This window comes from Trachemys scripta, chromosome 5, assembly GCF_013100865.1.
Source record: "Trachemys scripta elegans isolate TJP31775 chromosome 5, CAS_Tse_1.0, whole genome shotgun sequence".
Lineage (NCBI taxonomy): Eukaryota > Metazoa > Chordata > Testudines > Emydidae > Trachemys > Trachemys scripta.
In genome coordinates this window covers 104,649,215-104,675,040 of record NC_048302.1, presented here as the reverse complement: position 1 = coordinate 104,675,040, position 25,826 = coordinate 104,649,215, and the positions used below count along the sequence as shown (strand labels likewise).

At 38.1% G+C, this 25,826-nt stretch overlaps 1 protein-coding gene across 3 annotated transcripts in view; it reads left to right on the top strand.

The window, feature by feature from the left end:
• TBC1D19 (TBC1 domain family member 19) overlaps positions 1-24,537 on the top strand; it is a 96,192-nt gene extending 71,655 nt beyond the window's left edge. For all 3 annotated transcript variants that reach the window (XM_034772247.1, XM_034772246.1, XM_034772249.1), the window contains 9 exons: positions 1,035-1,097; positions 6,107-6,191; positions 10,417-10,461; positions 11,838-11,870; positions 13,879-13,988; positions 15,951-16,042; positions 21,408-21,523; positions 22,702-22,772; positions 23,819-24,537. In XM_034772247.1, the coding sequence (XP_034628138.1) occupies positions 1,035-1,097; positions 6,107-6,191; positions 10,417-10,461; positions 11,838-11,870; positions 13,879-13,988; positions 15,951-16,042; positions 21,408-21,523; positions 22,702-22,772; positions 23,819-23,893 (690 nt within the window). In that variant the 3' untranslated portion in view covers positions 23,894-24,537. The remainder of the gene's footprint in view (positions 1-1,034; positions 1,098-6,106; positions 6,192-10,416; positions 10,462-11,837; positions 11,871-13,878; positions 13,989-15,950; positions 16,043-21,407; positions 21,524-22,701; positions 22,773-23,818) is intronic.
• Positions 24,538-25,826: the final 1,289 nt, after the last annotated feature.

Genomic DNA, 25,826 nt, shown 5'->3' with positions numbered 1-25,826 from the left:
GCGTGGCACACATCTTTTATAGACACACTTGACTTTCACAGTGGTTACCTCTCTTGCATGTCCAGAAATGTTCTGATTGTTGAAATATGTAAGGTTGCTACTTTGAGCCTCTAGTCACACCTTTCCAAAATACTATTCATTAGATCCAGCATCTAGATTGGCCCTGCTGAACTGAGCATCCATACTACTATCTTTATTCAGTTACGACACTGAATCCCACCATCCAGTCATGGGGTGTTGCTTGCCAAACTATCCCATGACTCAGTATATGCAGAGGACACTTGAAGAAAAAATGGAGATGACTTACTTGTAACTGGAATTCTTTGAGAGGGATGCTGCACGTTCCCATTCCCTGCCCACCTTCCCCTCTTCTTCAGAGTGTTAATGAAATATTGACTCTGCGGTGGGCTAGAAGGAACTGAGATGGGACACCATGCCCCCCTTTTATAGCCTCGCTCTCAGAATGTTCACAAACATTGAGAGGAGGGGCTGGAGCAGCACTAGGGATGTGTGATCCCTTAACAGGCACTGGTGTGAGAAGTTTCCGCAGTCCAAGCTGCACCAGCCAATGCATCCCATGAGTGTGAATGTGTGGAGTCCATCTTCAAGTATTCCCGTTACAAGTAAGTAACCTCCTTTTAGCATGAATGACAATTGTAGAATCCAGTCGTTATTTAAAAATCCCCACAAGAACACAGAGGACTTGTCTGCAGGATTGAGCCCTAAACTGTTGATGTTTGGGGTGACTCAAGGATGCTTTTTGTTTGATGCTGGTCTGAATAAACACCAAGGGAAGAGCTTTTGGTCTCCGAGTTTTAGTCCAGAATATGATTGTAATCAAACCATTGTAGTGTTTTTGTGTTGTAATTGTAAATTTGAAGTCTGTGTATGACATCAGCTGATAAGTGACAGGAAACTCACTAATGCTGAAACAATGTCCTCAACCACTATGCTGGGCCTAGATTCTGCAGGCATCGCCCAAATGAAAAAATTATCTTTCAGCACCAAACTGCTATATTTTTTTTTAATTGTAGGATGTAAAGCTGACAGCAAGCAATGATGACTACTATTTTGTATTTGAGGATTATTTATATCAGGTAAGTAGCTAGTTCTGCTTTAGAAAAGATGAAAGTATGTATTTGTTGGATTGTAACATCTTTGGGGGAGGAACTGTGGTTTTGTACCTGTTTGAACTGTATCTAGCATAATGGGGCCCCTAATTGAGGGCCGTAGATGCTACTGTAATACAAAGAATAAATAATATCACTTTCTGGATATAGGTTATATAAAATAACCTTTATGCTGTAGAAAGACCAGGGTCACTCTCTCTCCTGTGTCAATGTCCTGGACTTTCTGAAGTCCCTTGAATTATCAAATAGAATATTTCTGAATTTGAACAAGACTAGTCTAGAAGCTGAGCAAGACACTTGGATGGGAATGTATTGGAGGAGACAAAGACTTATTCAGAAGCCCCCAAATTGGAAATGATTCTACCTGTTTGTTTTTTCAATACAATAACATAAAAGGGATGAAGCCAGCCTGTTCTTTGTTTTTCCAGTAGTCATAAGTTAGTTGTTTTGTTTTTCTTTTTCTTTTCTTTTTTTTAAAGTAGAGTTGGGCACACAAATTGACTAAGTCTTGAGAAGAATAGTCAAAAATCTTAGTTTAAAAATAAAAATGTTGCTTGACAATGGCTTATTGTAATGGGTAATGAAGTGGTTAACTATTTTAAAAATAAAAAATATAGTAATTTATAAATATAATGTGTGGATGCAGCAATGTCATTTTTCATCATTTCTAACATTTCTAGCAAATAACTTCTAGTTAATTTACATGGAATTATCTACATTACTTCCCTTTAAATCTTTTTAAATGGAAGGAGATTACATTCATGAATTTCCTAATGTGTATTTGATTGCAGTGTCAACATAAATGTCATGGAGCAAACTTACCATTTTCACAGCACTTTTAGCTTGATTGGTCACAGTTGTTAGGGTGGGCTTGTTTAATTTTGTTTTTCATAGCTACATGAAACTAAATATGTGCCTTTTGAAGTTAGTGTGCCCTATGTAAATCTGTGCTTAGGGTCTGGAGGAAAAAATAACCAAGAAACTATGCTTAATGCTGCTTGTAGAAAATGTATACATTTTGTAATTAAATATATTTATTCAAATATATCTGTATATATAAAACTTTACACAATTCTTTTAAGTGTCCATTTCAAATTATATCTCTATTTCATTTCAATTAAAAGTACAATGACAGTTTTCAAATAAAAATATATCTGAATTAAAATGTAATTTATATTCTGAAAAGAGACTTCATAAAAAATTACATCCCAGGTATCTATATTTATTCAGTCTCAAATACTTCTGACTCCTAAACAGAGAAAAATATACATAGAATATAATTTTTCTGTCCGTCTTAGCATCTCAGGTTGGGAGCTGAAATCAAACTGTTCTTTTGACTCAATAAATATGTTACGGTTAGTAGTTATCTGACAGTCATGAAGAAAGAATCATTTGTTGGCTCTACCGTGATGACAGACATAAAAGCTTGTCTCTATCAGTGCTGGGAAGTTTATGTCACTCTGACATAGGAGAGCAAATATGCTAAATCTGATGACATTTTTGCAGTCATTTCTCAGTACATAGCCACATTTGAAGGTTTTATTTTTGTTTCCTTTCAACATTTAAGTCTTGAGTAATAAAGATGAATGTGATTGTAGGAATTCAAAGAAACAAAAACCTCAAAAAGTATTGGATTTTAGTCACATAATCTCCAATTACTTCAACAACAGTCACCTAGCTAAATCCATGTGTGTGCTTTTAAAAAGTGCAGAGCTAAATTTGGTTCCAAGATTCGAAAAACAACCCTAAACTTCTGATCACTCCTTGTGTCTTATTCCATTTAGTACTTTATTCCATTCTGCAAAATGGTTTGTAAAAGAAGTATATCTCCTAAAGACAACCTTCATTTCCTACCTAATCCTCAGCTTCAACTAGTTCTCAAATTGTTTCATTCTGTAGACCACCAAGAAGCAGCTCCACAGACCACAGTTTAAGAATCACTCTGCTATGGCGTATTATTTGCTGATTCCAAATAAGTGAGGGGGATAAGTGGTTAAGTAAGAGAATTTGAACACTGAAAATTACAGCTTAAAAGGAATATAGGAATCAGTTGTCTGTCTAGTACTTCATTTTTTGGCAGAATTAGTTATTACATCTTAGATTGTAAACTTTTTGGGGAAAGGATGATGTCTACTTCTTAGGTTTGTATGGCACCCAAAGTGGGGCCCTGATCCTGTCTGGAGCATCTGGGCTTATGATAATATAAAGATTAAATAATAATAATTAATAATATTGAGTTGTACCATTGGTTCTCATTTAGTCATAAATAGGGGTCTACTTAAATTTTTCGCAGGTTGGTAACAGCATAAACAGACATTTGCTATTTATGCAGTGACCAGCCTACAAAACATTTTGTGGTTTCTTTCCAGCATTTCTCAAACTGGGGAAATGCCAAAAGAGGGTGGCAAGCCTATTTGGGGTCGCAGTATTGCCATCCTTACTTCTCTGCTGCTGCCGGTGGTGGCGCTGCCTCAAGTTGGACTGCGGGAGAAGCTGCTATCCGCTCTGCTTTCAGAGCTGGGTGGCGGGAGAGCAGTGGCTGCTGGCCAGTGCCCAGCTCTGAAGGCAGCGCCACCAGCAGCAGCAGCAAAGAAGTGTAGGATTGCATATTACTTCTGTGCAGCTGTTGGCAGTGGTACTGCCTTCAGAGCTGAGTGCTTGGCTAGCAGCCATTGCTCTCCACTCTGCCTTCAGAACTGGGTGGCCGGAGACCAATTTCACAAGGGAGATCAGATTTCACAGTCCATGACCTGATTTTCACGGCCACGAATTTGGTAGACCCTTAGTCATAAATAATCCTTTGTGTGAAGAATACAGTGAGATAAAGTTGATCATTTTCAATTATTTGCATTAATGTGATTTCTACATTACATTTTTACCACTTTATAACTCTCCTACACTATGATTCAGCTCCATTGACATCCATTGTAAAATTGCTCTTTATCACATACCCTATGATTTTATTACTTTAGGTTTATCCTTTGAATTTAGCGGTTAGTCCAATTTAGTCCAAAATTAAGAAGAAAATTAAACACCTCGTTAGTTTGTCAAATATTTGTATACTTTAAAAAGAGCTTGTGTTATCATGATTTTCTTTTGGCTTTATTTCTCTTCTGTGTGAGACACAGTATTAATAGATTTTAAGGCCAGAAGGGGCCATTATGATCATCTGGTCTGACTCTCTGCAGAACACAGCCCAAAGTACTTCACCTAGTAATTTCCATATCGAGCCATAACTTTGTTTGAGCTATTGCATACTTTTTAGAAAGATATTCAGTCTTGATTTAAAAACTTCCAGACACGAGAATTCCTAAGACAGGGCTGCAGATAAACGTTAGATTCTTTTTCCTACTGGGGAACATTGTTTATTTCCTTTTTCGATTAGTCTCTCCCACATCAGTTAATATATACTGAGTATTAACTTTGCCTGCTTATTGTTACAGTTTGAAGATGATTGTGAGTTATTCAATAACAATATTTAATTTAGAGTATTTAAGATTGTTTATTTTTAAAAAGATGTTTAAATATGAGAAATAGTTTGGGATTCAAAAAAGGTAAAATGTTATCACAAAAAGAATATTATCTGTTTTCAAATAGAAGTGCAAGTGGTTTACAAAAGTCGCAATTTTGCATGTTTTTGAAAACTTTTTTTAATTTTTTAAATTTATTTTTAAAACTGTTTTATTATTTGAAAACTAATCACAATAATTTATTCAAAGAAAAAAACAGTTTATTTTATTATACAGAAAATATGTAACGAAACAGCACTACAACATTTAAAACATTTTGATCTTCTTTTTTTTTTTTTTTTTTTAATTGTAGGCCAGATTTAAAATATTCCCTATTAGAAACTATATTAAAGAATGTTTAAAATTGCAGAGATAAGCACCCAAGTCAGGAAACAGCAGACTCAACTTTAACTCTGCCACCTTGTGTATGTTTATGATGGTACAGTCTTTGATTGCATGATAACATTCAGATCTTCAAATATCATATAATTTAATATGACACAATTTTTCTATAACTTCAGATTCATATATTTCATCTTTTATTATTGTTATACCTAGGGTGACCAGAGAGGAAGTGTGAAAAATCGGGATTGGCAACTATATAAGAAAAAGCCGGGCCCCAAATATCAGGGACATCTGGTCACCCTAGTTATACCTATTCCAGGATTGCTCACAATGTGCTAGCCTCTTTTCTTCTTCAGAATTTAGAATGATCTCCCATGTACAGATATATTTGTGTTCTTATCCTAAACTATTAAACACTAAATATGCTTTTTGATAGCGGCTGATATAGTGCTGTCTTCCTAATCTGGTATTTTTCCCATTGTGGTGCAGGGCCGACCAGAGGATTCAGGGGGCCTGGGGCAAAGCAATTTCAGGGGTCCCTTCCATAAAAAACAGTAGCAATACTATAGAATACTATATTCTCGTGGGGGCCCCTGCAGGGCCCAGGGCCTGGGGCAAATTGCCCCACTTGCCCTCCCCTCTGGGCGGCCCTATTGTGGTGTTTCATAATAAAGTGAATGTTGAGAATATACAATATCAAGATATTCTGTAAAGGCTCTGTGTCTGATGGAGAATGTTAGGAACTGCACATACACAAAAATGCACGTGCTTCATTTGTTTATGCAGTTAGTATGTTGGCTGTCAATCATGGTAATTGGGTATTGAAATAGCCTGCTAGACATGTAAGTGGTCAGTTACATGCATACATATAACTGCATGAACAAATGGTTTACACACACATCTCGTCATACACTGGTCTGAAAATACAAACCTAGAAATCTTGGACCATAACATGTTTCAAAAATTAAAATAGTCTCGTAAGAGTTTTTTCACTATTAACTCTATAGCATTTGGTAAGGAAGATCTTAAAATGAAACAACTGCCAGTGCATAATTTTATGTTTGACACTGTTTTGTTCATCGAGCAAGTCAGCTGATGGTTTTTTTACTTTGCTTTCTGCAGGTATTACTCTGTTTTTCCCGAGATACATCAGTACTGGAGCACTTTTCTTACAATAGTGCTACTCCACCCAAATCATACATACGAGGTAAAGAAAAAGTATTGTGTAAGATAACATGAAGAGAAGTGTTGATTGCTACATGTAGTATACCAAAAAAGCAAATCTCTATGGACTTAATTTATGTATATTACAATGCACACAAAAAGTACATTAGAAGAACATAGTTAAGATCACAAAGTCAAACACTCAAAAGTTAAGAAATGCCAGAATTAAGGTTGCCTATGTATGTGCATTATGAAACAGTCTTTAATTACATGATCATATACTGTTTTTTCCACAGAACCTCTGCCTTATTCAGTGCACAGAATGAGCCAGCTGAGGCTGGGAAAATACTATAATTATTTATTTTACTGGTATTAGCACATAGGGTCCCCAGTTGTGGACCACAACACCATTGTGCTAGGTGCTGTACAAACAGAACAAAAAGGCAATCTCTGTCCCAATGAGTTTACAGTCTGACAGACCACAGATGGATACAGGCAGACCAAAGGTTGCATACAAAGAAATAGTGAGACAATATTGGTCATCAGGATAGTCTACAGTCTCAGCATACCAGCAGTGTATAGCTTTTGTCTATTTTACGTAGGCCTATTGACAAAGGAGAGTTTTATGGAGGGTTTTGGAGGAAGCTAATGTTTTGAAGATGTTTACAGGAAATTTCTTAAAGGCGTGAGGGTCAGCATTAGAAAAAGCATGAAATATATGATCATGTCATTGAAGAGTATATAATAATGAATACACACATGCACGGGCAATCTTAATTCTCGTGTTTCCTGATTTTTTGGAGTGCTTGACCTTAATATTATTTTAACTTAGGAAATTACACATCAAAAAAACCTAGGTTTTTAAAAAAGCAAACTGAAAAAATAAATTCCATCATATGTTATCATATTGACACCTATAGGGGTCATCAGCAGGATTGGAACCTTGAGATCCACTATACAGACCTCTGCCACTTGAGTTAATGGAGTAACTGATTGCAGTAGCAGGTTGTCATCCTCTGTGTGGACAAGTACTATGGGGGATGGGACATTTTGTCAGGGTTTTTACAGATATTTGCTGACAGCAGAGGACTCAGGAATCTGCGATCCATTCCAGGCTCTGGACAGGAGTGTGTTCTTCTATCCATTTCCCCACCCCAAACTTGACCCCTTGCCCCATCACCTCCAACCTATCTCTTCTCCACCCCTAGCTCCTTGTCCCTGTCCCAATCTCTTTGTCCATCATATCCTACCCTTACTCTCTGCACTTTCTGTCCCACTTACAGTCTCTTGTCCAGCTCTTCATCTAATATACGGGGTGTGGGCTCTGGGAGGGAGTTTGGGTGTGGGAGGCAGGTCCGGCTCCAGCATTTCTGCCGCCCCAAGCAAAAAAAAACAAAACCGCGATTGGCGGCGGCAGTTCGGCGGCAGGTCCTTTGCTCCTAGAGGGAGTGAGGGACCTGCCGCCCCCGAATTGCCGCAGGGCCCCTCTCCCTTGGCCGCCCCAAGCACCTGCTTGTTAAGCTGGTGCCTGGAGCTGGCCCTGGTGGGAGGGGGCTCAGGGCAGGGAGTTGGGGCGCATGAGGGATTTGGGGGTGCTGGATACGGCGGGCGCTCACCTCGAGCTGCTCCCCGCAAGCAGTGACCTGTCTCTGCTGTTCCTAGGCGGAGGTGCAGTTTGGCAGCTTTGCACGCTGCCTCCTTGCCAATAGGAGCTCAGAGCCAGCACTTGGGGTGGGGTGGGCCAGCACCCCCTGCCGCACCCAAACTCCCTCCCTGTTAGTTAACGGAATTTTTCACTTACTGGCACCCCTCCCCCCCATTTCTCCAACATGCCAGATAAACAAGCTTTTACTGTATACAGACAATAAATGGTGTAAAGTTTTATTGACATAAGTTTGGGATAGTTAGCTATATTACTCATGAATGGTGAAGTCATGAGAGTTACTTTAGATACTCTAAATGAGTGCCAATAAAATCCTACCCTGTCAAACTATCGTGTATTCTGTATATACTGCTTACTTTATAAAAGAAAAACTCCCATTGACTTTAATAGAGCCACGATTTCACCGCTTGAGTTTAACTGGATGGTACTTGGAAGGACAGAAGAATATAACAAATAAATTTTATAAACCTATGAAACTTTAGTCCAATATCTCTAGGCCGTCGTGCTAGGAAGGCCCAGAGCAAATGGTGTATATAATCTTGGAAAGCTGGGACTCTTCCCTTTCCAGTTGTATACTCTCATTGCTAGTACATTCATGAGATACTAGATTAAAGTTACCATTGGAGCAAAACTGAATGTTGACCATTTTGGATTTCCATTCAGTGTAATTTTATTGAGAAACTCCACAGTTTGGTGAAGGATGAGAGTTTCTTAGCAGAGTCATTTTAAAAAAATGGCATTTGTTTGAACTTACTTAGAAGTTTAGAACAAGTTCTGGTTCCAATGAATTAGTGGACAGAATGTACATGATACTGCAGCTTCTAATAAGTCTCAAAGTTATCCCATGTATATCACCACTATGTATGTGTTGTGCATGATTGTATATTTTTTGTGTATATAATCTCAGTATATTCAAATAGCCATATTTTAATGTATTTGTGGTTAAACTTCTTCTTTATATGATAGTATTAAATCTAAAAATCAGATTAATTGTTACTAAGTTGTCCATTAAGTAGACAAACTTTCTCTTTCCACAGGGTTCATGTGTGTTTGTATATATACAGTTGGCCACAGCTAAACAGGGAAGCTTTTGATCCAGTTCTATTGGTTCCCTAGTACAGTAGAACCTCAGAATTAACACCAGAGTTACAAACTAACAGGTTAATCACATACCTCATTTGGAACCGAAACTATGCAATCAGGCAGTAGCAGAGACCTCCCCCCCCCCCCCCCCCCCCCCAAAAAAAAAAAAAAAAAAAGCAAATACAGTACATTCACTATGTTAAACGTAAACTACTAAAAAAAAAAGGAAAGTTTAAAAAAAAATTTGGACAAAGTAAGAAAACTGTTTCTGTGCTTGTTTCATTTGAATTAAGATGGTTAAAAGCAGCATTTTTCTTCTGCAAAGTAAAGTTTCAAAGCTGTATTAAGTCAATGTTCAGTGTAAACTTTTGAAAGAACAGCCATAACATTTTGTTCAGAGTTACAAACGTTTCAGAGTTATGAACAACCTCCTTTCCCAAGGTGATCATAATTCTGAGGTTCTACTGTACAGGAAACTATATAATGTAACACAGATTTTCTTGGTTTCCTGCTGGATTTGGCAATCTCTCTCTCTCACTGCAGAGGATCCTACTTTATAACATTTGCAAAATGCAAAGAACAAGAGATGAAAACATATAATATTCAAAGAGATCCTTTTTCTTATCATAACAAATAATCATTTATTAAGATTTTTAAACCATAAATTTAAATAACTAGTAATAACTTATATCTGTTCTAGTTGAATGTTCTCTTTTATCTTAAAACTATAGAAAAGAAATTAAAAACATCTTTTAAAATAGGTGCAGTTGTGTTTAAGAAAAGCACTGAAGTATGCCTCAAAATTGATGGTCGATATTTTTTTTGTGGGTCTAAAAATAATTTTGTATAGTATTAGCACATGCTCGTTTTGCATAGAAATAGAAGAAATTGTGTGTTCATTTTTTGTTGTTGGCACCGATATTAGATTTGAAAAAAGGGCTTGTTGAAGCAATAGGGATTTTAAGATTTGAAAGAAAAATAGGTAAAGTAGTTCAGTTAGGGTACCCCTCCACGCTTCCAGTGATTCAGCCTTAATGCAACAAATTTCCTTTTCCTCTCACTAATATTTTTGCACCTTACTAAGTGCTGTTCCTATGCATAGAACATTCTCCCTGTTCTGGTCTGCCAAGGCACTCTCCTTTTCATTTAAATCCTTTCTGAAAACTCACTTTTGTCTGCAAGGCCCACAGTGAGTGAGTCAGTTATACTCTTTATTAATTTTTATTTAACGAAACACAAAACGTAACAATCCTATTATTGAACTCTTCCTTCTCCCTCATCTCCCCTCTATTGTTTGTCCATCTCCTTTGTTGTGTCACGTCTGCATTTTACATTTGAGAAACACTATATCTTCTTTTACTATATGATTCGTGTGAAATGTTTTGTGGTCAATATAAACTGATAAAAAAATTAATCATTAATGAACTTTTAATGATATTACTGGAAAGTAAATAAAGTTCACGTTTCTAAAGAGACTTTTTATCATTTGAGTGTGTTTAAACCTATGTCTGCTCATTCACAGGAAAACTTGGCATGGAAGAATATGCTGTTTTTTATCCACCAAATGGTAAGAGTTATACTATTGCCTCCTCTAGTGGAAGATGGGAAAATTACTACTTTTTGCAAAGCAAAAATAAGTTAAACTTAACAAATAAGCAGAATAAGAGTGAACCTTAGCCAGTAGTATAATGAGATTAAAGTTATTGAGCTAGAACCTCACACTGGGCTATGTTGCTTTGCGCCACTGCAAAGCCAGGTTAATTCTAGCTTTATTAGCCACTTGAGCGTTCTCTATGTGGGGGAATATTCTGATGGTATAGGGTCGGGATAGCAGCTCATATTTCAGTCTCCTTGATTCATGCTTAGGGGACCTGACTGGAACACCACTTAATCCAGCTACTCCCCAGCTGCTCAGCACCTTTGGAAAGCATGCCATTGAGATGCCAATTTTAGGCTTCTGCTTTTGAACATTTGGTCTTGATTTTTAGACACGAATGTATGAATATATTTATCACATTAATGCTATTAATGTTACCCTTATTGCTGCTGTTGTCTTTTTTTCTCACTGGTCATTTTGTCCATATCAACCCCCCCCTCCCCTTTGACTTCTGCTGCTGGCTTTTCATTGCCCTTTATATCAAGTTCATGCTCTTTGTCCTTGCTTTCAAGGTCCTACGTCACTGGTCTTGTGTCTGTATCTCTAACCTTGTCTCCTTTTGCGTCTTCTCCATTCCAGCAATGATGCCAGTCTTGGCACATCCTCTGTCGCATTCTCCCACCTCTGTCTCCATGTATTCTTTTATGCAGCCCCCTAAGAATGAAGCATCCTCCTTAGACCCATTTGCCAAACACTTCCCTCTTCTCATTCAGATCCTCTCTAAACGCTCATTTCAGCCATGTCACCTATGGGAAGTGAGATGATTTGGAAAAGAGAGGAAAACAGACAACACAACTGCCAAGATGGCTACATATCTTTACTGGGTACTGCATGAACTCATTATTGTAACTCTTTCTTTTTTCCCTGTTCCATCCTTCTTGTCAGTGTATGGCCCTTGCTGGTTGTATCTTATCTGAAGTTGGGCCCTGATTTCATGAAAGCACATAAGCACATGTTTAAAGTTAAACATGTGCTTATATTCTTTGCTAAATCAGGTCCTTAATCCGATCTTACAGGTGTGTAAGGACATGCTTAACTTTAACCATGTGAATAGTGGGAATACCCCCACTTCCCAGTGGGAATACCCCCTGTTTAAATTAAGCATGTGTGCGTTTGCTTAGATCAGGGTCTAAGACTCTAAGCTCTTCAGGATATGGAATATGTCGTTAGTTGTTCCTGTGAAACCCAAAGCTCAGTTTAGGAATTTGAAAAAGCAATAAATATTAATACTTCTATGGATAAATAGATAAAAATAAAAGGATAAAAGAACCTTCCTTATTTTGTAGGTGTAATTCCTTTTCATGGCTTTTCAATGTATGGTAAGTATGACTTTGAAATATTACTATTTTAAGTAACAATTCTGCATAATTTTTTGTAAATAAACCACAGTTTATATCACACCCATCCACATATTTTTGGTAAAATGTAAACTATTCTTTTATGCATTTTAAACATTTATGTATTGCATGTGTTTGTGTATCCAAGGTGTGTATGCATAATTAGAAAAATGTCCAGACTGATCTCATTTGCTCTTGTTGTAACTTGCTAACGTGGGAATCCCTATATAGAGAACTATTATTGGAGCAGCTGATCTCTAGGTCAGAAGCTAGCTTCATTCATGGTAATTGAATTTCAGTGTACACAAATGGGGAGAGGGGATGTCTTGCCAGGCTGCATTATCTTTGTGCTGCAAATAGGCAAGAAATGTGTGTGAAGAGTGGTTTCTTATAAAAGTGAATTGTATGTAAAAGGCCCACTAGCATAAGCATGTGGCTGGGACACATAGTGAGTGGCATCATATAATGGAATTACAAAAATGTCTTTTGTGAATACAATGAATAATTCACAAAACATTAGCAGCTTGTTAATACTGGATGGTTTGGACTCTCTCCCTTTACTGCATTAGTATGTCTTCTGTGGAAATCCTGATTTTAAAAAAAAGTTTAGATTAAATGAACATGTCATTATGCCAGCAAGAATTCCAGAAACACATGAATTCTGTATTTTGTGAAAAATCCTTTAGCACTCAGAACTGACAAGGCAGCTGGTACAAATGTACTAATTAAAACTGGTCCTGCCTCAGATGATGATGGAATGTTTTTGTTTAGTTAAGTTTTTGCTTTTTCTGATAACTTTCAATAGCTTTTCTGTTCTGAAGAGCATAGGTAGCCTGGGAAGTCAGAATGGTACTACTCCTAATTAGTAACTTGCATTCCCTACCATTAACAATACAGATTTAATCATTATTCTCTCCACTGTTTGAGCTACAAAAGATGGAGTGTCACTTGAGTATGGAATCCAGTTTGAACTCTGGTAGGGTGACCAGACAGCAAGTGTGAAAAATCAGGACGGGGGTGAGGGGTAATAGGAGCCTATACAAGAAAAAGACCCAAATATCGGGACTGTCCCTATAAAATCGGGACATCTGGTCACCCTAAACCCTCGTTGGCATAGAGAATCTGGGTCTTCTAAGTACTGACCTGCTTGGTTACAAACTCCACCTAACCTCCTCACAGTTGATAATGTTGAAGTCACAGCCAGGAGTCCTTCATTTTCTCTACCTGACTGGAGGTTTATTTTAAAAACTGGCTCTTAAAATGACTTAATGTTTAGAATTGAAACAACCCTTTAGAAATCTACCCAGCTTAGTTTAATTAGATAGCAATTTTTTGAATCAGCTAATATTTAAAGGACTACATAATGGTTGCCCAGTAAATGTAAATTTTCATCCAGATCTTAGAATGAGTATGCAACTGTCCATATATCCTTTGACTGATTATACTTATATAGTCTTCATTACTGAAGTATCTGAGTACCTCATTGTCTTTTGTGCATTTACCCTCACAGCATCCCTGTGAGGTAGGGAAGTGCTATTATTCCCATTTTACAGATGGGGAACTGAGTCCGAGAGAGACAAAGTAACTTGCCAGCATACACAGGAAGTCTGTCGTGGAGTACGAAATTGAATCCAGGTCTCCTGAGTCTCAATCTAGCACCCGAACCACTGGACCATCCATCCTCAAAACATATTTTTGATGCTCATGCAGGGCCGGGTCTATGGAATAGGCAGGATCCAGTTCATTCTGTCTCTTGAAATCTATAGGGTTGTAACATGGGCTACAACATTCACCTTTGCTTGTCATTTCTTTTAATTCTAGGATCTAATATTAAAAATAAATATCTTTCTAAATAAATCAGAACTAATTTATAAATTTATTATTCTAAAGAGATTATTGGCTCGTTTTTCCTCCTACTTCATGCACTTGCTCATTGAACTATTTTAACAGTTTATAGCATTGAGTCAATTAAATTCTTTTATCATTTCAGTTGCTCCACTTTGTTTTCTGTACCATGAACCTTCCAAATTGTATCAGATATTCCGTGAGATGTATGTGCGTTTTTTCTTCAGACTCCATTCCATCTCTTCTCATCCTTCTGTAAGTTAATTAGGAAATAACACCCAATCAGTCTATATTTCTATTTGTTATTGAACAATAATGCATAGTAGCATGATTTTATTTTCTTAAGTGTACATGGCTGAGTTATATCTCTTTAACTGTGATAAAAATGCCACAATGGCTGAAGTAACATTATACAACTTTATTTGAAATCCTATAATTTATACCTCAATAATAGTAGTAAAATTCTCTTGCAAAGACATATTTAATAATACAGTGGTCATGCTGTCAGGCTTTGGGGGGAGCCAAAGCTTTTATAGGCCTCAATTCAGAACAGCATTTACGCATGTGTTTAACTGCCTTCCTGAATGAGGCCAGTTAGTTTTGTGTGTGATACAGAGGTAATAGATGATGGACTGCAGTGTTCTTTGAGTTACTCTGTACTAGAATTACATTGGATACCTCTATTATTAATGCTCAGTTCTCATAAGAGTCTTAGTTTATAGGTTTAGTCATTACTAGTCATTTTCAAAGGGGTCTCAACTAGCCCCTTTTTACTCATGCATCTTTGTGTATAAACATACTTGAATGCACTTTTTTTAAGCACTGTCATACGCAGGTGTTGGAATCTGTGTGAGTTCTATCACTTGCATGTGCAAGTGTTTGTGCATGCAAAGTTGTTTATACAAATACAAGTGAATTTTTGAAAGTTTTGGTTGCCTTATTTTTTGTTTATGCTGCAGTATTAACTATTAAAGTATAACATTTTTCTCTTCTATTTCGTACAAAATCTGGTTATTAATTACATTTTGATAAAATACTTTTATTTAAAAGAAAATGGTATTCATTTCGCTAAGTATACAATTTTGAAAATTCCCATGATTACAAGTTCTTCTTGCCCTACATAAGCTACAGAAAACGTTTTAAACTGACAAGTGTTTTTTCCATTAAGAGCTTTTATAAATGAAGAGAGCAATCATATTTCCAATTATGTAACAATGTATTATGAATTATGTGAACAGCACAGAAGAATGTCCAATAAAATTAAAATATGAGGGCCATTAAGAGTCCGTTGTAATACAGATTTTGTTAAAATGTGACTTAGAGCTGATCCTGCAAATGCTTACTCTTGGGAATACCACTTAGTACTGTGAATAGTCACATTGATGGTCAAATAAATAAACAAACATCACAGTGGTAGATATTCTGTTTGGTAACAAACATTTACACGATTGGGCCTATGCTTTGGGATATTAGCAGCATAGTACCCCAGTATATGGGAATGTAGGCTAGTTTCATGATTTTTAAAAGGAATTTTTAAAAAGGGGAAAAATTTTAAATGTTATTCCACAGTTTAGATGACTTAACTTGTCCTTGTTTGTAATAATTTGATTTGTCACTTTTTCTAATTATAAAAGATAATTCAAAAAGCCCTGTTTTTGTCAGTGACCAGGTGTAGTGTAACTGGAGTCTATTTTATCAGACTAAAACTAAGACCACATAGGTTGTGTACTACTGGGCCTTTAATAGACTTAGAGACAGATTTTTAAAAAGATATTTAGGCACCTAAAATACAGATAAGTGCCTAAGTGTGATTTTCAAAAGTACCTAGTAACCTAACTACTATTGAAGTCAATGGGACGTAGTCATTTAAGTGCTTTTGAAAATCCTGCTTAGGCACCTATCCGTATCTTTCAGTGTCCACATGCTGATAAAAATCTGGCCTTTAGACCTTAACCCTACAGATATTACACATGAGTGACTTGGAGTTGAATGTGACTACTCATTATATATACAGTTACTCAGGAGTGGAAGTGCTTGTAGGATCAAGGCCTTAGAGGTTGAAGGTATCTGGTTTGCTCACGTTACTCTAGTTGTGTATCACTGATGTATTAATGGTTTGTCTTAATGCTTACATTAAAACTATATTAATATTTAAATTTGAATATATGAGTAATAGTGAATATATGTTTTCAGGGTGTGGTGTTGTTGTTTTGCTAGGGCATCGTGTCACTATGTTTACTGTTTGAGACACTTCTTCAAACCCATCTCCCTCAGCTCTTCTATCATCTTCGAGAAATTGGGGCTCAACCGTAAGTACTTTTTCCCTGTTTCACCACTTATTCATGACAATAACTGTAACTCATGTTGTTCTAGAAATGCTGTTCTGTGATATTGTAACTTAAAAATCTCCCCATAATTGTTAACAGCCCAAAGGTCAGTTAAGTGTCCAACATACATTGACAGTCAATTTGAGTGGGTTGCCTAAATTCCATGTGTGCTTTTGAAAGTCTTCCCCTACAGTTCATAAAATAGAAAATGGGCTTGCATCTTTTTAAATTCCAACGTAAGCACTGTACTTCCCTCTTTGACAATTGAAGGGTGAGCATATTTGCTTTGTTTGGGCATACCTTAAACCAACAGTTTGTTTAAGGTATGCCCAAACAATAAAACCCCTGAGAATAAGAACTAATAGGAATTCCAGTATTGCAGCCAAAAGGAACTTCACAAGAATTTCCCTGGCCTACAGGATAGATAGTATATCAGGAAAATCCTTAAGATCTTTTCTGCCTTGTATATAAATTCCAAATTCTCAATGTGTGATTTTACCCAGAGGCCAGATTCTACAATTAAGATTGGATATTAAACAGACTTCTGCTTTCTTTATATTACATTTTTGATTGAATTACTGAAAAATTAACTCAGAGGAACCAACTCACTGAAGTAAGGATCTGATTTCCAAACAGATTTCAATAATTCATGCCAGATCTGCTAGGACTGTCTTAGTTTATTTCTTGGGGAATTGATGGTTGGATTACAGTGTGATACTGATCTGGCAGCTTCTCAAAGAGAGAATATTAAAAGAGCAACAGTGAATTATCCTAAGGCAAAGGAGAGATGGGAAGAATAGTCAGAGGCCCATATGGCTCCATCAGGAGCTCTTTTATGACCTGAAAATCACAAAAGGAGTCCTGCAACAAAATGGAAATATGGACTAATTGCTAAGGTTGACTACAAAAGAATACCACAGGCATGTAGGGACAAAATCAGAAAGGCAAAGTCACAAAATGAATTACACTTAGAAAGGAACATAAAAGGAAATAAGAAGAGGTTCTGTAAATACACCAGGAGCAAAAGGAAAGTATAGGATGAAGGAAAATGGTTCTCTATTTAGCAGGGAGGGAGAGCTAATACCAGACAACATCAAGAAGATTGAGGAGTTTTGCTTCAGTCTTCACTAAAAGGGTTAATGGTCACCAGATATTCAATATAATAAATATGAACAACAAGCGGGAAAGGAACACAAACCAAAATAGGGAAAGGACAATTAAAGAGTATTTATATAAGTTAGATGTATTCATGTTGGTGGGGCCTGGTGAACTTCATCTTAAGGAGCTAGCTTAGCAATCTCGGAAACTGTTATCAATTACCTTTGAGAACTTGTAGAGGATGGGTGAGGTCCCAGAGGACTGGAGAAGGGCAAACATAGTACCTGCCTTTAAAAAGGGGAAGAAACCGGACTCCAGAGAATTGTAGATCAGTCAGTCTAACTTCAATACCTGGAAAGATACTGGAACAAATTATTAAACCATCAATTTGTAAGCAACTAGAGGATAATAGACTTATAAGGAATAGCCATTATGAATTTGTCAAGAACAAATCATGCCAAACCAATCTAATTTCCTTCTTTGACAGCCTAGTGAATAGAGGGGAAGTTGTCTAGATGAAATTACTAGAAGATGGATGCACAACTGGTTGAAAGTTGTTATCAAAGAGTAGGTATCAGTGGCTTGATGCCAAACTGGAAGGACACATCCAGGGGGTCACGTAGGGGGCTGTCCTAGGTCCAGTACTATTCAATATTTTCATTAATGAGTTGAATAATGGAGTGAAGAGTATGCTTATAAAATTTGCAGATGAGGCCAAATTGGGAGGGGTTGCTAGCACATTGGAGGACAGGATTAGAATTCAAAATGATCTTGACACTTGGAGAATTGGTCTGAAGAAAACAAGATGAAATTCAATAAAGACAAATGCAAAATAGTACACTTAGGAAGAAAAAAAAAGAAAAAAAATCAAATGCACAACTACAAAATGCGGAATAACTGGGTAGGTAGTAGTACTGCTGAAAAGGATCTAAGGTTATAGTGGATCATAAATTGAGTGAGTTGTGTGTCTAAAAAGGCTAATATCATTCTGGGGTATATTAACATGCGTGTGATACGTAAGAAGTGGGAGGTAATTGTCCAGTTCTGCTCGGCACCGGTGAGGCCTCTAGCTCCAGTACTGTGTCTAATCCTGGGTGCCACTCTTTAAGAAAGATGTGGACAAATTGGAAAGTACAAAGGAGAGCAATAAAAATATTAAATGTTTTAGAAAAACCTGACCAATGATGAAAGGTTTTTTTAAAAAGCTGTGTTTAGTCTTGAGAAAAGAAGACTGGCAGGGACCAGTTAAGTCTTCAAATATGTTAAGGGTTGTTGTAAAGAAGACAGTGATCAGTTGTTGTCCATGTCCAAGGTAGGACAAGAAGTAAAGGGGCTTAATCTGCAGCAAGGGAGATTTAGGTTAGATATTAGGAAAAACTTCTCAAACTATAGGGGTAGTTAAGCTCTAGAATAGACTTCCAAGGGAGGGGTTGCAGAATCCCCATCATTGGGGGGTTTTAAGAACAGCTAGAACAAACACCTGTCAGGGATGGTCTAGATGTACTTGGTCCTGCCTCAGTACAGACGGCTGGACTAGATGACGTCTCTGGGTCCTTTCCTACATTTCTGTGGTTCTATGATATGGCACTTACCAGCATAAACACTTGGAGCCAGAGACAGTCATTTCCTGTAGTGTTTGTATAACACCTATTATAATGGGGCCCCAACCTGGTTCCCCTGTAGATGATAGTGTAATATAAATAATAATAGCTTTTCCCCAGATTTTTAAGAAGCGAATTACTAGAATCATAGAAGTTTAGGGTTGGAAGAGACCTCAGGAGGACATCTAGTCCAACTCCTTGCTCAAAGCAGGACCATCCCCAACTAAATCATCCCAGCCAGGGCTTTGTCAAGCCGGGCCTTAATAACCTCTATCAATGGAGAGTCCACCACCTCCCTAGGTAACCCATTCCAGTGCTTCACCACTCTCCGAGTGAAATAGTTTTTCCTAATATCCAACCTAGACCTCCCCCATTGCAACTTGAGACCATTGCACCTTGTTCTGTCAGATGCCACCACTGAGAACAGCCTAGCTCCATCCTCTTTGGAACCCCGCTTCAGGTAGTTGAAGGCTGCTATCAAATGCCCCCTCACTCTTCTCTTCTGCAGACTAAGTAAGCACAGTTACCTCAGCCTCTCCTCATAAGTCATGTGCCCCAGCCCTCTAATCATTTTCATTGCCCTCTGCTGGACTCTCTCCAATTTGCCCACATCCTTTCTGTAGTGGGAGGCCAAAACTGGATGCAGTACTCCAGATGTGGCCTCACCAGTGCCGAATAGAGGGGAATAATCACTTCCCTCGATCTGCTGGCAATGCTCCTACTAATGCAGCCCAATATGCCGTTAGCCTTCTTGGCAACAAGGGCACACTGTTGACTCATATGCAGCTACTTGTCCACTGTAATCCCCAGGTCCTTTTCTGCAGAACTGCCGTTTAGTTGGTCCCCAGCCTGTAGCAGTGCAGAGGATTCTTCCGTCCTAAGTGCAGGACTCTGCACTTGTCCTTGTTGAACCTCATCAGATTTCTTTTGGCCCAATCCTCCAATTTGTCTAGGTCACTCTGGACCCTATCCCTACCCTCCAGCATATCTACCTCTCCCCCCAGCTTAGTGTCATCCACAAACTTGCTGAGGGTGCAATCCCACCTATCATCCAGATCATTAATGAAGATGTTGAACAAAACCGGCCCAGGACTGACCCCTGGGGCACTCCGCTTGATACCTGCTGCCAACTAAACATCAAGCTGTTGATCACTACCCGTTGAGTCCGACAATCTAGCCAGCTTTCTATCCACCTTATAGTCCATTCATCCAATCCATACTTCTTTAACTTGCTGGGAGACCATATCAAAAGCTTTGCTAAAGTCAAGGTATATCACGTCCACTGCTTTCCCCATATCCACAGAGCTCATTATCTTATCATAGAAGGCAATCAGGTTGGTCAGGCATGACTTGCCCTTGGTGAATCCATGTTGACTGTTCCTGATCACCTTCCTTCCCTTCAAGTACTTCAAAATGGATTCCCTGAGGACCTGCTCCATGATTTTTCCAGGGACTGAGGTGAGGCTGACTGGCCTGTAGTTCCCCGGATTCTCCTTCTTCCCTTTTTAAAAGATGGGCACTATATTTGCCTTTTTCCAATCATCTGGGACCTTCCCCGATCGCCACAAGTTTTCAAAGATAATGGCTAATGGCTCTGCAATCACATCAGCCAACTCCCTCAGCAGCCTCGGATGCATTGCATCTGGCCCCATGGACTTGTGCTCATCCAGCTTTTCTAAATAGTCCTTAACCTGTTTTATCACAACTGAGGGCTGCTCACCAGTGCAGCAGTCTGGGAGCTGACCTTGTGTGTGAAGATGGAGGCAACAAAAACATTTAGTATTTCAGTTTTTTCCACATCATCTGTCACTAGGTTGCCTTCCCCATTCAATAAGGGTCCCACACTTTCCCTGACCACCTTCTTGTTGCTAACATACCTGTAGCAACCCTTCATTTTTATCCTTCACATCCCTTGCTAGCTGCAACTCCAATTGTGCTTTGGCCTTCCTGATTACACTCTTGCATGCTCGAGCTTCCTTTTTGTGTTTAAGCTCACAGAAGATTTCTCTGTTAAGCCAAGCTGGTCACCTGCCGTATTTTGCTCTTCTTTCTACACATCGGGATGGTTTGTTCCTGCACCCTCAATAAGGCTTCTTTAAAATACAGCCAGACCTCCTGTGCTCCTTTCCCCCTCATATTAGCCTCTCAGGGGATCCTGCCCATCAGTTCCCTGAGGGAGTCAAAGTCTGCTTTTCTGAAGTCCAGGGCCGTATTCTGCTGCTCTCCTTTCTTCCTTTTGTCAGGATCCTGAACTTGACCATCTCATGGTCACTGCTGCCCAGGTTGCAACCCACTTCTACTTCCCCTACCAATTCTTCCCTGTTTGTGTGCAGCCGGTCAAGAAGAGCACACCCCCCCTAGTTGGGTGTCTTTGGTTTCAGGGCTTTGGGTGGAGGTGACTTAGAACCCTTTCGGTGGGTTTCGTGGATTAGGAAATTTTATATTAATAAAATTGATTTGGAGCCCAGACATAGAAGATACTGAACGTTTCCCTACAAGTCTTGATTAGGGTTTCAGGACACTACTGCAGCATAAATACTACTACTAATAAATACAAAGTCTTGCAGGTCATGGAATTCTTTTTGAAATGGTGTATCTGTAATTTGTGAGAGAAATATAATACTTTCTTGTTTTCCAATTGTTTACAGACTACGAATATCGTTTAAATGGATGGTACGAGCATTCTCTGGTTACTTAGCTACAGACCAACTTCTGCTTTTGTGGGACAGAATCCTAGGATACAATTCTCTAGAAATTCTCGCTGGTAATGGAAAATTTTATTTGTCAATAATTTTAAAGATAATACGTGCTAAATGAAAATAGATGTTATCAAGAGAGGAAAATTCAATTCCTTTTATATGACTGCTGAAAATAGATTTGCTGAAAGTCAATATATATTAAATAGGTAAAGCAGTAATTCATGCATTTTCCAGTTCTTACAGGAATTGTCAGAGAATTAAATGGTTTTATTGTGACTACTTCTCCAATATAATTAGTAGTAGTATTTTCTTTTGATAGCATTGATAACATGCTAGCTGCTTTGTGAACATAAAAGAAGGTTTGTATGTTCCCTGCCCCAAAGATAGTGTAGGGCATAGTCTAGTTTACGTTAGTTTGTCACTGCTACACAAAAGATGTTGTTCTCCCTGCCCCCGACCCAGGAAAAGATGACTCCTTTACTATCAATAGGAGTCTTAAAAATCCTCCTTATTTTCTACTACTCTATACCCCTGCTCTTTAGAAATGTGAACTTTATTTACTTTTTTTTAGTAACATCATTAATTAAGTTAATTAATTATAAATGTTGTATCTTTTTATATTCACAACAAGCTTGCAAAGCATTTCACAAGTAATTTAGAGTGGAATTAAAAGCTTGCTTTTTTAATTGAAAATATCACACATCTGATTATTACTGAGGCACAGTGTGAGGCAAGAAGCTAGCCTGAGGCAGAAGCTCAATAAAATAAAAAGCTCTTGCCCTAAGAATAGACAATTAGCCTTTTAGTTAGATTTGCATCTGTACGACATATGTAGAGAAAGAATATCTCCCTTTATGAGAGAAACTAATTTTACAGCCCAAAAGCAACATAAATGAGCCCTTTGTTCACTTTATGCATTGAAATTTTGCTATTTTAAATAAATGTTTATCCTCTGCCTAGAAAAGAAACAATTTAAAATGTTATTTTTAATCATGTCTTTCACACAGTTAAAACCTTAAACATATTACTCAACTTTTTTGAAAGAACACAGTAACATACTTATTCATTTTTATGAAGGAGTAGCCACATGGTAAGAACTAGAGCACTGAAATCCACTACTTACTGTCCTTCAAAAACAGAATGATTGCTAAAGAGAGAGAGTGTGGTGTTAATTTTAGATCAAGATTAATTCTAACAATTAATTAATACGTCAGCAGTTTAAATATTGTGCATTCTTTTTCAGTCCTGGCAGCTGCTGTGTTTGCTTTTCGAGCAGTGAACCTGATGGAGGTGACATCACTGGCTGCAGCTGAAGTAAGGATAAGTTTCAGTTAGAGGAGTTTGAAATAGTTCTTGATGCATTGCCAACCAGAGCAATTTAAGCTTTAGAAGTACATGGCATGCAATACAAAGCTCTATGCTTAAATTCTTATCTTAGGTAAAAACTCAGAGGAAGTTACAAGAATATAGTGCATAAAATTCCTTTTTTGGAACATGACAAAAGCATATAAAATATTATAAACAACACACTCTCATTGAGCTCTTTGTGTATCTGAGTTTTTTCCCCACTATTTTAGTATGTGGTCTAAATTTATTCTACTAATATGATTAAAGAATATTACCCTTAAAAATTGGGGAGGTTTGTACATTCATTTTTATTAATAAATATAGAAAGATAATTGCTTCTATGCCTTTTGATATTACATAGATTTTAAAAGGTTGCTTTTATCAAATAATGAATTTGAAATTTCATCTTCATAAATGTCATCTTGTTATATATGTGAAAACTGGCCAGAGTGAAGCTTATTGTTACTAATTACTATTTTTGTTAATTCCCCCCCCACCCCAAGAAGCTGATAAAATTCTATTTTATATTATGGAATGTTGGTGATGACTAGTTATATTTTTTTAAAATATATACTTCCATCAGATGATGATTCACTTTAAGTCATCATTAAAGTCACAGACTTATCTTACAAGTGCTACCCAAGACACAGGATAAAGATTCATAATGTACAGTTATTTTTAGAAGCAAGTTGAAATGTTAGACCTCTTGTGCCTGGTATCATGGGTTTATATTTGAAGTAAGTCTAAAGGGTAAAATAAAGTGACTTTACTTGCTGTCTGTTCATATAGGTGCACCTTTTTTTTTTTTTTACGCGTTGAAATGTTAGATTGAAAAATCGGGGGAAAAGGAACCTCCACAGACTGATATGATATAATAGAGTTTAGAAGGTAATTATTGTCAATATATTCTGCAGTCAAGTTTGCCTCAACTTTTTCTGATTTCTTAGGTACTACTTCAGAGAAATTTGATTCAATTTTCAAGTTTAGCAAATCCTTTTTGTTCTTTTTCCCAGGCTGTACTTGCTGACCTTTCAACCCTGAAGGTTATGCCTCTTCTTCAGATCTTCCTGTTTGCCACTGTCACTTGATCTGCTTCAAGGTCATTGACACCACACATCCAGTCTTTCATTAGAAACTAATAATGAACTATGCAACGTCTGCATAAAACCAAATTAAACTGTATGTATATGTCACTTACAGATCATGTTCTCTTTACAGTTAAATGCAAGTTTTTCTACATATAAAATAATAACTTTACACACTAACCTGTGCATTTGCATGCTGCTGTATTTCAACATAACAGCAATAGATATAACTGATGAGGTATGAGAATCATTACTTGTGCATATAAATAACGCAAATCAATGTATAAAATGCATGTAAAATGCAATAAAACAAAGGTAATGCAATTAAATTCTTGATCTAATATGAGTGCCGTAACAGATCCACTAATATCAGATTGGAGAAAATTGTCTTTCATCTGATTATAACTTATTCAAGCCCCCGCTACAAGAATGTCAACTCGAGAGTACAGTAACACTTGAAAATGTGCTTTAACTTTTGGGAACTTTTATGTCATTTCCTAGGAGAAATCAGAGAAATGCTTCTGTTCCATTTCTGTTTTCCAGGAGTCCTCTTCATGTTCTTCCCCATTTTACTTATTTCTTTTTAATCTATTGATCCCCCACAGCCTTTCTAAGGGCTGGTCTACACTGGGGGGGGGGGGGAGGAATCGATCTAAGATACACAACTTCAGCTACGCAAATAGCATAGCTGAAGTCGAAGTATCTAAGATCGAATTACCTGGGGTCCACACAGCGTGGGATCGATGGCCGCGGCTCCCCCGTTGACTGCGCTACCGCCGCTTGCCTGGTGGAGTTCCGGAGTTGACGGTGAGCGCGTTCGAGGATCGATATATCGTGTCTTAACGAGACGCGATATATCGATCCCGGATAAATCGATTGCTACCCGCCGATACGGCAGGTAGTGAAGACGTACCCTTAGATATCTATCACTAAGTATCAAAGGATGAGAGTTTCAAAAGTGCCTAAGAGAGTCTTGCCTTGCAAAAAGTGCTGGATATAGCTTCCTCCAGAACTTGTCAAAGCCTAGCTTTAAGTGAGCCAAAGCAGTTCCCGGAGAATGTGCTCATCATAACCTTCCAGATGGAGCTGGCTAACTGGGATAAAAAGGGACTTGTACCTTTAAGAAATCCTTTATAATGGGTGTGGTGGAGGGGGGAAGCTTACAGGGATGGACAGGAAAAAGGCAGAGAGCAGGGGCAGGTTTGAAGAAGGACACTGCACTGCCCTTTCTGCTCATGAGAAGAGCGGCAGTGGGGGAGGGGTATTTATTCCCTATACAGCCGTGGCTGACCGCACCCACCCACCCATGAACTCAGCAAACCTCTTGACTTGCTGTGGGCATTACAGTAGTTGCCCTTTTCCTTGGGACCGGGGAAGGAATTTTTCCCTCTGCACTAGATTGGCTAAAGTGAGGTGGTGGTGGGGGTTGCCTTTCCACAGGTGGTCTGGTACCCAGTGGGGTGAAGCAGAGGGGTTAGGTTATAATGTCACAACTTAGTAAGTAAAACTAATTGCGGATGTGCTGTGCAGGTACTCATTATGGAACGGATACCATTATCAGATAAAGTGGTTTGGAAAAAGATTGGAAGGAAAGCATCCTGTAAAGGGGGTTTGGGGACTCCTACTTCTACAGTGGGGAACTGACCCTCCTCCTTTTCCTAGGCCCTTTTAAGAAAGCCAAGGAAGGGGGCTTGGTGCTCCTACGTCTGGAACAGTGAAGAGCTGACTCCCCTTCTTTTACGGCAGGGGCTCTCAAACTGGGTGCCGGGACTCCTCAGGAGGTCATGAGGTTATTACATGGGGGGTGTCGTGAGATGTCAGCCTCCACCCAAAACCCCGCTTTGCTTCCAGCATTTATAATAGTATTAAATATATAAAAAAGTGTTTTTAATTTATATGGGGGGTCACACTCAGAGTCTTGCTATGTGAAAGGGGT